Source organism: Macaca mulatta, chromosome 8 (genome assembly GCF_049350105.2).
Source record: "Macaca mulatta isolate MMU2019108-1 chromosome 8, T2T-MMU8v2.0, whole genome shotgun sequence".
In the NCBI taxonomy this organism is placed as follows: Eukaryota; Metazoa; Chordata; class Mammalia; order Primates; family Cercopithecidae; genus Macaca; species Macaca mulatta.
The window spans coordinates 114,156,048-114,172,632 of record NC_133413.1 but is presented as its reverse complement, the minus strand read 5'-3'; the positions used below and the strand labels follow the sequence as shown (position 1 = coordinate 114,172,632).

At 33.5% G+C, this 16,585-nt stretch overlaps 1 protein-coding gene across 8 annotated transcripts in view; it reads right to left on the bottom strand.

The window, feature by feature from the left end:
* RIMS2 (regulating synaptic membrane exocytosis 2) overlaps positions 1-16,585 on the bottom strand; it is a 747,502-nt gene that overhangs the window by 430,733 nt on the left and 300,184 nt on the right. For 3 of the 8 annotated variants that reach the window (XM_028852833.2, XM_077943949.1, XM_028852839.2), the window contains exon 1: positions 14,890-15,299. The exons of the other annotated variants lie outside the window; for them this stretch is intronic. In XM_028852833.2, the coding sequence (XP_028708666.1) occupies positions 14,890-15,011 (122 nt within the window). In that variant the 5' untranslated portion in view covers positions 15,012-15,299. Of the gene's footprint in view, positions 1-14,889; positions 15,300-16,585 lie in introns of those variants that run through there. 8 annotated transcript variants of the gene reach the window in all.

The following is a 16,585-nucleotide window of genomic DNA, read 5'->3' as shown; positions in this document are numbered from 1 at the left end:
AAGTGAATTTCTCATTTTTATGACTTTAACCAAATTCAATCAATACCTGGAGGCTAAATGTATGTTAGAAAACTCAGTCTTGGCCGGGCGCGGTGGCTCATGCCTGTAATCCCGGCACTTTGGGAGGTTGGGTCAGGCAGATCACAAGGTCAGGAGTTCAAGACCAGCCCGGCCAACACAGTGAAACCCTGTCTCTACTAAAAATACAAAAAATTAGCTGGGCATGGTGGCACGTGCCTGTAGTCCCAGCTACTCGGGAGGCTGAGGCAGGAGACTCTCTTGAACCCGGGAGGTGGAGGTTGCAGTGAGCCAAGATCGCGCCACTGCACTCCAGCTTGGGCAACAGCATAAGACTCCGTCTCCAAAAAAAAAAAAAAAAAGGAAAAAGAAAACTCAGTCTTGGCCAGATGCAGTGGCTCATGCTGTAATCTCAGCACTCTGGGAAGCCGAGGTGGGCAGATCGCTTGAGTCTAGGAGTTCAAGACCTGCCTGGACAACACGGCGAGAACCTGTCTCTACAGAAAATACAAAAATTAGCTGGGCAGGATGGCGCATGCCAATAGTCCCAGCTACTCAGGAGGTTAAGGTGAGACGATTGCTTGAGCCTGGAGCAGGAAGTGGCAGTAAGCCGAGACAGTGCCACTGCACTCCAGTCTGAGCCTACTGACTTGAAAAACCTGAGGAAGGAGTTCGAGCAAAAACAGACTGGAAAGTGAGGGAGATATGACAAAAAGAAAGTTAAAGAAAGAAAAAATAAAATTATGTGTATAAAAAACACTGCCAAAATCTCATGCATACACAAGAAGACTTCAAGGAGCTCTGCTGAGCATAGTGGTATGCCCCCTACAATCCCAGTACTTTGGGAGGCCGTGGCAGGGGGATTCCTTCAACCCAGGAGTTTGAAGCTGCAGTGAGCAATAATTGTGCCACAGCACTCCAGCCTAGGTGACAGAATGAGACCCCCATTTCTTAAAAAAAGAAAAAAGAAAAGATTTTTAATTTACAAAAAATAGAAGCTCAGATAAAATTAAAACAATTAAATTACATTTTAAGCTACTGTCATCTCAAGGGAAACAGAGTTAATAGCTAAAGCTCAAACTAACTTCTTTTAAAAATAATCAATGCTGTCTCTACAAAAAATTTTAAAAAAAATTGGTGCATGCCTGTAGTTCCAGTTACTCAGGAAGCTGAGTATATAACAGAAGATAAAGATAAATTTTTGAAAGAAACCAAAGAAAGCAAATTAAATACAGAAAGACTATCAAGTGCCAATGACTTGTCATCATGAACCACTTACTCCTCATCAAAAATTTATGAAGGCCAGTTTAAACTACAGAAACATAAATTTAAAAATAAACAAAAAAGACTGTCAACAATAGAATTCTATTTCCACCAAAAATATTCACAAAGAATGAAGACTAAGTAAAGATTTTTCCAGGTAAAAGCAAATGGAGATGTGAATATCTGCATTTCAAGTAATACTAAAGGGTGTTCTCCAGGCTGAATAAAAAGTCTATCAGATGGAAATCTGCATCATCAGAAAAGAAACTTAAAATGAGGAATATGTGAATAAATGTAAAAGACTACTCATTTCTCTTGATTTGTTTAAAATATGTAAGACTGTTTAAAGCATTTCACATAAAATGGCACAATATAAACACTAAATAGATTGTGAATGATTGTAAATAGATTGTGAAAGTGCAACCAATAAGAACTAATGGTAAAGAATATATGTAGCTAATAAGCAAATAGGTAAATAAAAAATTGCAGCCATAAAAAAGGAATGAGATCATGTCTATTGCAGGGACATGGATAAGCTGGAAGCTAATATCCTTAGCAAATTAATACAGGAACAGAAAACCAAATACTACATGTTCTCACTTAAAAGTGGGAGCTAAACGATGTGAACACATGGACACACAGAGGAGAACAACACGCACTGGGGCCTTTTGGAGGGTGGAGGGTGGGAGGAGGGAGAGGATCAGAAAAAATAACTGATGGGTACTAGGCTTAACACCCAGGTGATGAAATAATCTGTACAACAAACTCCCATGACACAAGTTTACCTCTGTAACAAATCTGCACATGCACCCCTGAACTTAAAATAAAAGTTTAAAAAAATGAGTTCCACAACGTATTCATATAATTCAAAAACATGGCAGGAAGAAGCAAAAATAAAAGTGGAACAAAATCCATAAAACAAATACCTAAATTCAAATATATCAATAATTATATTAAATGTTAATGAACTAAATACTCTATGTAAAAGGCAAAAATTGTCAAAGTGGATGAAAAAAGTAAGAGCCAATTATGCTCTTAAAGTGATAAAAGATACATTTTATATTAAAGTCACAGATACATTGACAGTAAATGACTAGAAAAAGACACACTAGAGAAACAGTATGCATACATGGTTATATTAATATCAAATAAGATGTTTTTGTTTTTGGAACAGGAGCATTTTTCACTAGTGAGACAAAAAAAGGAAAAGACATAGGGTGCTGAGCTATCCTAGTGATCTCCCTGACCACCTTCAACTAAGGGTTAGACCCATGAGACAAAAACAGGACTCTGAGGCTTTTTGTGAGTACATAGATCCAGCTGAGGCTGAAACTAGTACTATCAGTTTTGTTTTGTTTTGTTTTCAGTTACGTGAACTGATACTCTTTTTCCTTAAGCCATTTTTAGTTGGATTTTCCATTTCAGCGAAAGAATAATCACTGGTCAGGACTCTACCTGAGCCTCACTTTCCTTAATGGTATAACGAAACTTGTAAGTTAATACTATTAACTACCAAAGACAAGCTTACAAAAATTAGACTTCATATCATTATGAAAGCAAAAAGCAAAGGAAGCAAAGCAAGGTGTGAAAATTCTCTGGAGCTCCTCTGTGTTCAGAGTAGGCCAATTGGCTGAGGTCAGTGCTCAGTGAAGCCTAGGATCTGGCTTGGACTATTCAGAGTTACACAATTAGAAAGGACCACTGACCTTGAGTCACTCTGAGACTGGTTTTTCTCCAATGAGTGTTCCCTGACACTATGTGTTATTAGCCACGCAGAAGGAAAAGAAAAGCCCTCTTGCAGGTCAAAGATGAGGCTTCTCACCGCTTTTCTCTTTACTTTGATATGTGTCTTTTAAAAAAATCATTGACTATTCATATTTGGAAGGGGGAGTAAATGCTGTAAACTAAGAATAAACATAGAACAAGTACAAAAAAACATTAATATTAATAAGACTTATACACAAACAGTAATACCAAGGAAACGAAAAACATTTCACAAAGCCTTTCCTATAATGTCAATTAATCAAGAAAACATAGGCCAGGCATGGTGGCTGATGCCTGTAATCCCAGTACTTTGGGAGGCCGAGGCAGGAGGATCACTTGAGCTCAGGAGTTCGAGACCAGACTGGGAAACACAGTGAGACCTCATCTCTAGAAAAAATAAACAAAATTAGCCAGGTGTGGTGGCTTGCACCTGTAGGCCCAGCTACTCAGAAGGCTGAGGTGGGAGGATTGCTTGAGCATGGGAAGATGAGGCTGCGGTGAGTCAAGGTTGTACCACTGCACTGCAGCCTGAGCAACAGATCAAGACCCTGTCTGAAGAAAAAAAAAAAGAAAAGAAAACATAAATATCACAAATGTGTAGATATCCAGTAACAGAGCTTTAAGGCACATAGAGCAAAAGCTGACAGAATTAAACAGACAATAAATTCTATAATCATAGTTAAAATTTTTTAACACATTTCTCTCAGCAATTGAGAGAAAAAATAGGATAAAAAGTCATTGAGACATAAGATCTGAACAACACTATTAAACATCATGACATGATTGATATTTATAGATCACAACATCCAGCAAGTACAGAATACACATTCCTTTCAAATACATGTGGAATGTTCAAGATAGTCCTCACAGTGGGCAGTAGAACCAATACCAATAATCTTAAACTGATTGAGATTATACAGGTATGTTCTCTCTTTAGAATAAAATGTCATCATAAAAAATAGTAAGATATTTCTCTCACCAGAATAAAATATTATCATAAAAAATAATATTTTTAAATTAAATCTTTAGAAATGACCACACTTTAAAATAATTCATGAATCAGAAGAAATCATACAGTTCCACCTTCCGAAGCTTTAAAAAGAACAGGAAATTAAATCCATAATAAGTAGAAGAAAAGGAGTAATTAAGGCAGGAACAGTAATCATTGAAATGGTAGATAAACAAGAGAGAAAAGTAACAAAATCAAAAAAAAAAAAAGATGATACATTCCTAGGTAAACTGATAGGCAAATGAGAGAAAGATCACACATCACAAAATAACAGTATCAGAATAAAATAAGGGTAATCACTATCAGATCCATAGATATTAACAAGATATAAAGAAATATGAAATTTATAACAACAAATTAGTCAACTTAAATAAAAATAAAAATTTACTGAAAAACATAACTGACCATATTGAGAAAGATTGAACAGAAAATCTCATCAATCCTATCTTAAAGAAATTGAATTCTTTTTAAAATTTTTAGTATTTTTGTCATCATATTGTTATCATCTTTTTCTTTCCAACTTTAATTTTCAGTTTGGGGGTACATGTGCAGGTTTTTTACATGAGTAAACTTGGGGATCTGGTATATAGACTATTTCATTACCCATGTAATGGGCATAGTACCTGATAGGTAGTTTTTCCATGCTCATTCTCCTCCTATCCTCCATCCACAAGTAGACCCCAGTGTCTACTCTTCCCTTCTTTGTGTCCATGTGTATTCAAGCTTAGCTCCGATTCGTAAGTGAGAACATGCAGTATTTGGTTTTGTGTTCCCACATTAAATTGGTTAGGATAATGGCCTCCAACTCGATCTATGTTGCTGCAAAGGACATAATCTCATACTTTTTATGGTTGTATAATATTCCATGATGTATACGTATATTTTCTTCATCGAGTCTATTATTGATGGACATCTGAATTGATTCTATGCTTTTTCTATTGCGAATAGTGCTGCAATTAACATATGCATGCATGTGCCTTTATGGTAGAACAATTATATTCCTTTGGGTATATACCCAGTAATGGGATTGCTGAGTTGAGAAATCTCCAAACTGCTTTCCACAGTGACTCAACAAATTTATGTTCCCAACAACAGTGTATAAACATTCTGTTTTCTCCACAACCTTGCCAGCATCTGTTATTTTGACTTTTTAATAACAGCCATTCTGACTGGTGTAGATGGTATCTCATGCTGGTTTCTGATTTGCATTTCTCTAAGGATTAGAGCTGTTTAACATTTTTTAAACTATCAACAGTATTTTGCACAAAATTAGCCAAAAAAAAACCAAAAACACCACGATTCTTAAATTCACATAGAACCAAAAAAGAGCCCAAATAGCCAAAGCAATCCTTAGCAAAAAGAACAAAGCTAGAGGCATCATCACACTATCCAACTTCAAACTATACTACAAGACTACATTAAACCAAACAACATGGTACTGGTACAAAAACAAATATAAAGTCCAACAGAACAGATTACAGAACCCACAAATAAAGCCACACAACTACAACCATCTGATCTTCAACAAAGTTGACAAAAAAAAGCAATGGGGAAAGGGGACTCCGTATTCAATAAATAGTGCTGATATAACTGGCTAGCCATATGCAGAAGATTGAATCTGGACCCCTTCCTTTCACCACCTACAAAAATCAACTTAACACGGATTAAAGACATAAATGTAAAACCCAAAACTTAAAAACAAACAAACAAACAAAAAAAAACAGAAAATACCATTCTGGACTAGGACCTGGCAAAGATTTCATGACATAAAGGCTCCAAAAGCAATTGCAACTGAACCAAAAATTGACAAGTGGGACCTAATTAAACTAGAGAGCCTCTGCACAGCAAAAGAAATTATCAACAGACACCTACAGAATGGGAGAAAATATTTGTAAACTATGCATTTGACAAAGGTCTAATATCCAGAATCTATAAGGAACTTAAACAAATTAACATGCAAATACCCAAAACTCCATTAAAACATAGGCAAAGCACATGAGCAGACACATCTCAAAAGAAGACATACACGCAGCCAAAAAAATTGAATACTTTATCAAAATTTTCACATACACAAAACTTTATGTCCAGATGGTTTTGCTGGTGAATTCTATCAAATATTTAAGGAATAAATAACACCAATCTTGATACCAACTGTTCATCCAGTAGAGAAAAAGCAAATGCCAAACTCATTTCATGAGATCAAAATAACCCCAATGCCCAAACCTGTCATGGACATTTCAACTTAAGAAAACTAAAATCTCTCATGAACATAGATGCAAAAAAAAACCTATGAAAATCACAGAAAATCTACACCAGCAATATATAACATGGAAAATATCCCATGAGGTGGTATTTAACCCAGAAATGCAAAGTTGGTTTAATATTCAAAAACTAAACTTATACAATTAGCATTATTATGGAATCAGGAATAAGAATTATATAATAATTTCAGTTAACTGAAGACAAAGCACTTCACAAAATGCACACCCTTTTATTTTTATTTATTTATTTTTTTTGAGATGGAGTCTCACTCTGTCACCCAGGTTGGAGTGCAGTGGCACGATTCTTAAAAATTCTTTTTAGGCTGAGGCAGGAGAATGGCGTGAACCCAGGAGGCGGAGCTTGCAGTGAGCCGAGATCGCGCCACTGCACTCCAGCCTGGGCAACAGCGTGAGACTCCGTCTCAAAAAAAAAAAAAAAAAAAAAAAAATTCTTTTTAAGAATTTAAGTAGCACTATCTCGGCTCACTGCAACCTCCGCCTCCTGGGTTCAAGTGATTCTCCTGCCTCAGTCTCCTGAGTAGCTGGGATTAGAGGCACACACCACCATGCCTGGCTAATTTTTGTATATTTAGTAGAGACGGGGTTTCACCATGTTGGTCACGCTGGACTCGAACTCCTGACCTCTTGATCTGCCTGCCTCAGCCTCTCAAAGTGTTGGGATCACAGGCGTGAGTCACCGCGCCTGGCCCATTTGTGATTTTTTTTAAAAAACTATTATTTAACAAAGAGACTCTCACAACTTCTGTTTGACATTATACTGTTGGTTCTATGCATTATAATAAGGCAATAAAAAGAAATAAAAAGCATAAATACTGGAAAAGAAATAAAACTGTCTCTGCAAATGACATGATTGTTTACAAGGAATAGCATAACAAATCTACAAAGCAACTATTAGAACTAGTAAGTGAATTTGAAAAAGTTAAAAGATAAAAGGTTAATATTAAAAATAAGATTTTAATATACTAGCATCAAACAACTGGATATTGAAATTTTAAAAAGAATTCCATTTATAATGAGTAAAAAACTTAAAATATGGAAATTATCACAAAGTCATACAAGATCTCTACTCTAAAAACCATGAAACATTGTTTGGATAAATTTAAGGAGACCTAAATAAATGAAGAGATACAACACTGGAAGACTCAATGTTAAGATGTTATTTCTCTCCAAATCAATCTACAAAAATACATTGCAATCCGAGATTTAATCCCAGCAAACTTCTCAAATCAAAATTAACAAGGTGATTATAAAAAATATATGAGGCTGGGCATAGTGGCTCATGCCTGTAATCCCAGTGCTTCGGGAAGCCAAGGCAGAAGTATAGCAGATAGCCTGAAGCCAGGAGTTCCAGAATATCCTGGGCAATATAGCAAGACAAAAAAAAAAAAAGTTTTGTCTCTACAAAATTCTACAAAAATAGTTCTAGCTCCTGGGAGGCTGAGGAAGAAGGATCACTTGAGTCCAGGAGTTGGAGGCTGCAGTGAGCTATGATCACACCACTGGGTGACAGAGACCTTATCTCAAATATATATATATTTGAAATATATATATGCAGAAGACCTGGACTATCTAACCTATTGGACAAAAAGAACAAAGGTGGAGGATTAACACTGCCTGACATCAAGATTACAAAAAGTAAGACTGGCGTATTGCACAGATCAGAAATAGAACCATGCTTATACAACTATTCAATTTTCTACAAATGTGACAAATCCATCCAATGAGGAATAGAAACCTTTAAGCCTTTTCAGCAAATGGTAATGCAATAACTGGATATCCATCCAGAAAAAAATATTAATCTTGACCCCTACCTCACACTATATGCACAAAAATTAATTTATGATGGATCATATATGTTAACCAAAAAGCTAAAACTCAAGCTTCTGGAAGATATAGAGAAAGATAGTTTCCTGACTTAGGGGTTAACAAGAATTTTTAGAGAGCAAACAGAAAATAAAAACCACAATGGAAGACAATTACTAAATCACATTTTAGCAGAACTAAAACTTCTGCTCATCAAAAGGCATTGTTAAGAAAATAAACAGGCAAACCACAGAATGGGAGAAAACATACATTATATATATATACATTCACTTACTAGTGAATTTAATAAAAACATAGCCTAATTTTTAAAATATTGGACACTTTACAAAGGAGGATACACAAATAGCCAACAACAGTATGAAAAAGTTCTTGGAGTTGTTAGTCATGAGGCAAATATAATAAAATTATCATAAGAAGATGCCACTATAAACTCACCAGAATGATAAAAATTAAAAACCTATATCACCAAATGGTGGAAAGCATATGGCATCACCAAAATCTTCAATCATTGTTGGTGGGAGTCTAAAACTTCTTTCAATAAAGAAAATACTTAAAAACTGTAGATAAGTACCATTTAAATGTGTTTTTAAAAATGATGTGGCATTATGAAACTAAACATACACCCACCCTATGATCCACAAATTTCTCTTTTAGTTATTTGCCCAAGAGAAATAAAAATAGATGACCACAAAAAGACTTACGTGAAAGTGTGGTATATTCATAAAAAGAAATACTATTCAGCAATGAAAAGGAAAAAACTACTCACACATGCCACAATTATGAATGAATGTTTTAAAACTATGCTGAGTAGGCTGGAGGCAGTGGCTTATGTCTAATCCCTGCACTTTGGGAGGCGAGGCAGGTGGATCGCCTGAGCTCAGGGTCTTGAGACCAGCCTGGGCAACATGGTGAAACCCTATCTCTACCAAAAAAAGAATTAGCTAGGCATGGTAGCACATGCCTGTGGTCCCAGCTTCTCAGCAGGCTGAAGTGGAAGGATCAGTGGGGGAGGTTGTCATGAGCCGAGATCACATCACACTGCACTCCAGCCTAGGTGACAGAGTGAGATCACATCAAAAAACAAAAATAAAAACAAAAAAATAGATGAAATTATGCTGAGTAAAGTGCCTTACCAAAAAAGAGTAGCTTCTATAAAATTTGATTATGTGAAGTTTCAGAACAAGCAAAACTAATCTACACTAGTGGGGAAAAGCAGTACAACAGTTGGTTCTGGAGGCTGAGGAGAGTGGGTATTGACTGGGAAGGAGTGTGAAGAATATAACTGTGGGAATTCAGAGATTAATAAATATGTAGCCCCTAACTCAAGGAGCTCTTAGGACAGCAACTTTACCAGTAACACATAGCCAGTAAGCAGCAGACCCTAGATAGGAGCATAACTGCTATGTTCAATACTACCCAACACAAAGCTACAACGTGTAGTAGAAAAATCAGGCACAAATAAATCCTTACTTAAACGCAGCAGTTTTCCTTGTCCTTTTCCATTAACTCTATGTCTGACATTTCAAAGGACTCACAATGAAATGAAAAGTTTAAAGCCATGTAAGTAACTGTCCTGAGTTTAAGTAAGCAGCTGGACTTTAGTTTGTTCAAGAGTAAAACGACAGCAGTAGAATAAAAAAGTCTCCAAATGTGTTTCTTAGAACCAAACATGGGTCCCATGTCCCACTTTCTGTACCGGAGTTGCTCTACTTTTATCTGCTTTACATATTGAGTTAGACCTTGAAAGTGTTCTCTGCCCAAAACAGAAAGCATAGTTTAAAAAATACTAGGCAAAATAAAGAGCCCTCATATTTTAAGATACTATAATTTTTAATGTGCAATGGGTTTTTCTATTTTGCCCTATAAGAAATGTTCACACATTTTTCTAAAATACTTACAATTTCTCAAATTTGAAAGCACAACTAAAATTGTGGAATTCTTTTGTTGGGGCCATGAATTTTTTGTGAGTAATTCATAGATGGATAAGAAGAAAGCCTATAGCCCACATGAAACGAATTCATTTTACTATTTAGTGAGTAGTGCCAGAATTAAAGAAGTTTACTAGTAATTATTTCTAACTTTCAAAATCCTTTATGATCACACAGAAGGTGAAAATTTAAAAGTAGAATTAACATTTACCTGTCAGTCATCACCAAAAGCAGTAGCTTTATAAAACTGTTTTCAATAAAGAAAATGCTTAAAGACTGTAGATCAGTGTCAGATTAAGGACCTATACTAATAATTGTAGTATATCGCTAAGGTCCACAGGTAAATATTCTTGTGAAAATACTAATGACACACGTATCTAAATCAAAAGCCATTTTGATTAGAAATCTAAATAGATAATTGTGTTACAAGCTTTTATGTCTATAATGAATAATGTTATAGTTATAAAAATATTTTATAATCACAATTATGTATGTTTAATAAAGTATATATATGTACATAAAATGTGTATATTAGATGACTGGGTGCTTTATAACTCGTAACACAGACGTTTCTTGCAATATGAAAAATCAGTTGTGCTGGAATCATACCAAGTCCAAACAAAGCACACTGTGTAGAGAGCACCCTGAGAACTATGAAAAGTAAGCATGTTGTTCTTTCAATGTCAAAGTAGTCATTAACGTACCATGATGAAGAATCATTATCTGTGCCAAAATTCCTGAACACGAATTACTGGTTTGATTATAAACCAAAGCAATAATAAATGCTACAGGAATAACTAAGAACTTCTGACCAAAAATAATACTAAATAAACATTTATTTAGCAAATCACATTTTACTTAAAATATTAATGTTTTAGAAAAGTGTCAATATTTCAATGGAAAAGAATCCACTTAAACTAAGTGAATTTAAGCTTTATATTTCACTTTTATAATTAGAGTAGCCCTGTAATTTACTTTCAAATCACAACACCTTTGAGAGAGAATAGTACTAATAATAATCACTGGATGACTGCAGGCATAAATTGGGAGTACTCCAGGCAAACTGGATCATATGGTTATCTTACTTGTAACTGAAAAAAAAAAAACTACAAATATTCTTCAGTCTACTAACATTTTTTCTTTTCTTACTTTTAAATATGAAAGTGTGCATATTTCATTGTACGTATATGGAGAGACTGTTTTTAATATCTACTCTAAATAAATTCCAGTTCTATTATGCCCCTGTGTGGCCAGAAGGCACAGCAAATTCACTGTCACACATTCAGTGGCAAAGAAATACATCTAGAGGAAAATACAGATCTCTTTATTGTATAAAAAAGATGGCTAAAAATTAGCAAATGGAAAAACTTAGAGGATGAATTTTATTACAAAAGATAGCCATCATTAGCATGTTTATTTGAATATTGCCCAAAGCAATTGATAACTCAATGCAGTGAACCATGCTAAAAAATATATCTTCTAGCATCTCAATATTTATGTTTGCTTCCAAAGACAAGCTCACAAAAATTAGATTTCATATTGAACTCAGTACTTGACTTTTTTATTAATGATAAAAGCAATTATCTTTGTGTCCTGATTAAGTAATTTCACTTGAGAGAGTTTACAATGAGAAAACTTGATAACAAAAAATTAAACTAAAGTGGCATTTCATCAAAACCTATTAAGTGAGTCAAGTGAGTTTATGCAGGATGAAGACAATTTTTTTTATAGACTTCCAGTTGTTTCATTTTAGCTGTAAAAGAACAAAGAATCCTGCTGCCTCCTTCATGCACTAAAATGGCACTCAAGAACCATACAATAAGAGAATAAGCTAAACACTTTAAGCATGAAAATAAGGTTTGTGCTGTATGGTTTGCAACAAAAAGTTAGTCTAAAATATTTTAATAATTATTACTCAGATATATTTCATTTAATCATTAGTTAATGAATTCACTTAACAATCTATATTAATCTCCAGTTGGGGGACTTATGACACATAGAGTATTATTGGTGGATTTAAAAATCTTTCCTCCTTTGACAAGTTGAACTTGGAAATTTTTCTGGAGCAGTTATTATGGAAGATTTTCATCCTTTAATGTTTTATTGCTAATATGTCATAGGAGTCAACTGCCTCACCATCTAAAATCCTAATGAAAGTTGAGTTGCAGTTTGGGAATAAGATTAGCTACCAAACAGGAGTCTTAATTTAAAAACTACTTGAAAGGGTCCCCTTTTAATAATATATTGTCTACAGATGATGCATAATACTATTCTAGTAATCCCTACTAGAAAGCAATTCAGAATAAAATATCTAATTGTCCAAATTGATGGCTATTTTTCTATCAATTTAAAGATCATAGTTAATGTCACAATACAAATACTGAATATTCCATGTCAACTACTCCAAACAATTAAATGATCACTACTCATGTACTAACAACCAACACTGTTCTTTCCAGAGGTGATAGTTATATAATTGATGCTTAAGAAGATCATAGAGGTCTAATTGAAAGGTCCATTATTCAGAAAAATATTTAAATTCTTGCATATGAGATATTTTGATGACATATTCAGGTCATTCTTCTTCCATGATTTTTTTGTTGAAGAATAATTTTTTAGTCTATATCTTTACTTTCCACTTTAGTGTTAACTAAAATGTTAATACCTATGCAGGATGCATAGGCACTTATATTGTTTAAAAGAATATAAGCAGAATAAAAGGTTTAAAAGACCCTTGTATCTAAACTGAACACAAAAAATAACCAAAAAATTAAAATATGTGGAAGCATAAAATTCATATACTTATTTTTTCACTCATCATACTTGTAAAACAATAACTATTTGCAGAACTTTTTGATTGATTTTAAAAGTAAATCAAGTAGCTGATCATTTATGAAGATGCATAGATGTATTTGTGATATAAGGTCACATGATTTTTAAAGACTAATAAGTTAAGGACATATAAAGGCAGAGATTTTTTCCCCTAAAGCAAGATAAATTCTTTATTGATTAATTGGTAGTTTGGGATAATTTCAAATAATAATACAAGTTAAACTATATTGGTCATATAGAGAAGTATTAAAAACTTCATAGTCTAATGTTTAAGGGCAGTAGCATAAAAGTCCAGATTTTAATGACAGCTTTAAAGGCTCTTACTGAAATTAGAGGCATGCAAACAATAAAAGAAATTTGAAGCCAAAGCAAGTACACAGTGATAGGTATGCACACAATTTCCTAAAAAAATAGTTATTTTCAGATTTTTAAATTAATAATACTTACTTTAAAACCAATTCCTTATGATGCTGTTAATAGCATAATTTCTATACCTAAACCCTAATATTAATACGTTTACACACAAATTCTTAGCATTAAAAAAAAAAGATAGAATTAAAACAAGGAAAAGGTTTATAAAGGATGAGTACAAATCCTAAAACTCTGGTAGCTTCAGGACATGGAAATTTTTAGAAAGCCATACTTGCTTTTTAATTTAAATATAACATAAAATAGATATTTTTTCATAAATTATAGACACTAAAGTGATGTATTACTTTTAAAAAGGAAAAAAGCATCTTAAAATATAGATATCCAATTTAGCATATCCTAACATTTCATATACGGTTTTATGTTTTTAATTAGTCTCAAGATAAAATATAAACAAAATCCAATTCATTTATTGAATAAAACTGAATTGAGGAAAGAAAGTGAAATTTTATAAGAAATAGATATGTTATTCCATATTCAAAGTAAAGGTTGTAAATATACTTATCATCAGTAAACATTTTAAATGCCAACAAATTTTAAAAGACTTGTTTTCATTTGCTAAATTAAGATACATATTGTATAACAGGTATTTTTTTAATCTCCAAAACAAGATGCCTCACATTGTGCAGAGATACTAAAAAGAAGAGACGAGTAAATCATTCAATATTTTATGCACTATTAGTTCCCCATCAGTTTCCAGAAGGTTTCAGTGCATTGCCATGTTCACAGAATTTCTTTCTCAGTCTTCTCCACATATATTTAGTTAAAATGGGGTCTTTTTTATACTAAGTATATAACATGGGAAATTTTCAAAAGCCAAACAACTTAAATGAGCAAAGAACTGGGTGATAAAACTGCATTCCAAAAGCATTCTTTAATAGAATATCTTTTAGTGTAAGCCAGAGAAACCATCTGAAAGATATGTTCATAATTTAACAGCCTTCACCACAGAAAAATGATCAGGTTGAAAAAGCAATAGGAATTTATAACAAAGAATCCTGCCAAATTAGCCGACCTAATGCAAAGCATTATTCGCAGTTCCACAATATATCTTATTTAAAAGTGATTATTGAAGTACCCTGCAGAGAGAAATGTCTTAAACCTAGAAAACATCTACCACATGTTTCACAGGAGCATGCACGATTGCTAATTCACATTTTCAACCAAATCACACATGATTATATGGCCCCATCCCTATATATGCAATGTAATCACTGCCATGATCACAAAGAAAACATCTATCTGGCATTTTTAAGTCATTTTACGTATTTAGAAAACAAAATAATGAAACAGCCTGATATCTGTATTACGTTTCAGAGGTCAAGCTACTTAAATTTAAGATGCTTTTTCTGCTTTGAAGTAAGCTTATTTTCCTTCTTAAAATCAAATTAAGAATGCTACATAAAATCTTAAATTTACAATAAAAAGATAACACCTTTGTAATACTAGCACTTTAATACAAAACAATTTTTACAGGCACATAAGATTATTATTCTGAAAATAACAATATTAAAAGAAAATACAGTTTAGCTCTACTCACCTTGCATTGTTCAGTGTTTGTCCAAAAAGCTCATTTTGTAAGATATTTGGTGGGGATGAAAAAACCCCATGAAAATGAGATAAAACAGAATTGCAGACCTGGCGCAATGTCTCAAATTGCATTTTCTTTCTTTTTTTTCCCCCTTCTCTTATTTTTCTCTACCACCTGTCTTCAAAATCATCTATTTGCTGACACCATCAAATAAAAACATGCCAATCAAGTTCCATATTTCTCCTGAGCTCTGTAAAAACTGTGCTTAAATGAACAGAGGTTGATAGTTAATTGTACAGTCATTATTCTTCTAATTCAGTTGTAGGAGATTCAGTACCCGTGCAGCTTTCGGCTTTCTCCTGACTGTAGCAAGAATTCTAAACAGCAGTAAGCTTTTTGGGCATTCCCAGCTGAAGTGTGAAGCTGAGCTGCTTTCATGTACTCTACTCATATTTCTCTAAGCCTATTAAAAACACGCAATGAATAGATGCTGTCGTCAGGAGTTTTAGCACATCTGGCTGCCAGCAATAAAATATCAGAAGTAATAAAAATGGGGACAAGGTATCTTCTCAATGCTACCACTGGGTAAGAATAAGAGAAATCATGCATTTCCCCAACCCTCTTCTCTATTCCTGAAAAACAAATAACTCCAGCAACAGAGTATATCTCTTCAATGTGCAAGCTGCTGCAAAGGACCAGAACACTCTAAAAATAAGTGGTAGATTCTTCTCTTGATGTCATGAAGCAATGAAAATATGATCAACAATAGAGCATTTATCATCTGCATTTAAAATGCCATGCTTCTAAGAGAAGTACATTTGGAAAACATGTATTTAGGTGTTTTAATTTCTCATTTAAAAATTTCTCCATTTATTTATTTTTAAAGCAAAGTGGATTAATGTTGAATCTAGTTCCGTTCTAAAGGCTATATACATAGTGACTACATGGTTATTCACATAATTTATACATTATATAAATTATAAAAAATTATAGCTTATCAATTAAAATTCACCTAAACACCACACACTAAATTAAAACTTCTCTCCAAATCCAAGCGGAGGAAAAACCCTACAGTCAAGGCCAGAGACACTTCATCAGTTATTACTAATTTATTTCAATAATGGTGGTCATAGCATTTTGTAGAAGAAAATGTTCCCTGAAGGCTCCTATGGTCTTGGAAACCCACCCCATCATCATCTATTATCATTGAATAATTCTGTTTCTGATAAACATTTAGGTTATCCTATACCAAAGTACAGCCATCTTTCTATAACAGATCTCTAAAACTAGTGTGTAAGCCAAATTTTAAATATCAACTCACTTACAGAGATGTTTAGTATACTTATTGACTTTTAATAGCTCCTAACCTTTGACATTTCTTTAATAGATCCAGCCCTTTTTGCCCTTTTTACCTCAACTCATTGCCTTTTTATCCTTTTCCACACACTATCAATAAATAGACATTTAAATACATTAAGTTTTTAAAAGCTATGAATTCTTTTTTGGCATAATCATGTCACAAAAGAACAACACAAATTAAACATGTAATAATATAAATTTTTAAACAACCATTTTTAAAAATAAGATGTTCAATTATGGGTTTCTTCTCAACTAAGAATGTCCCTATTTTATTATTTCAGTTTATTATTTTATTACTTCAATATTATTTATTATTTCAGATTTTTATAGGTACATGCCAATCTAT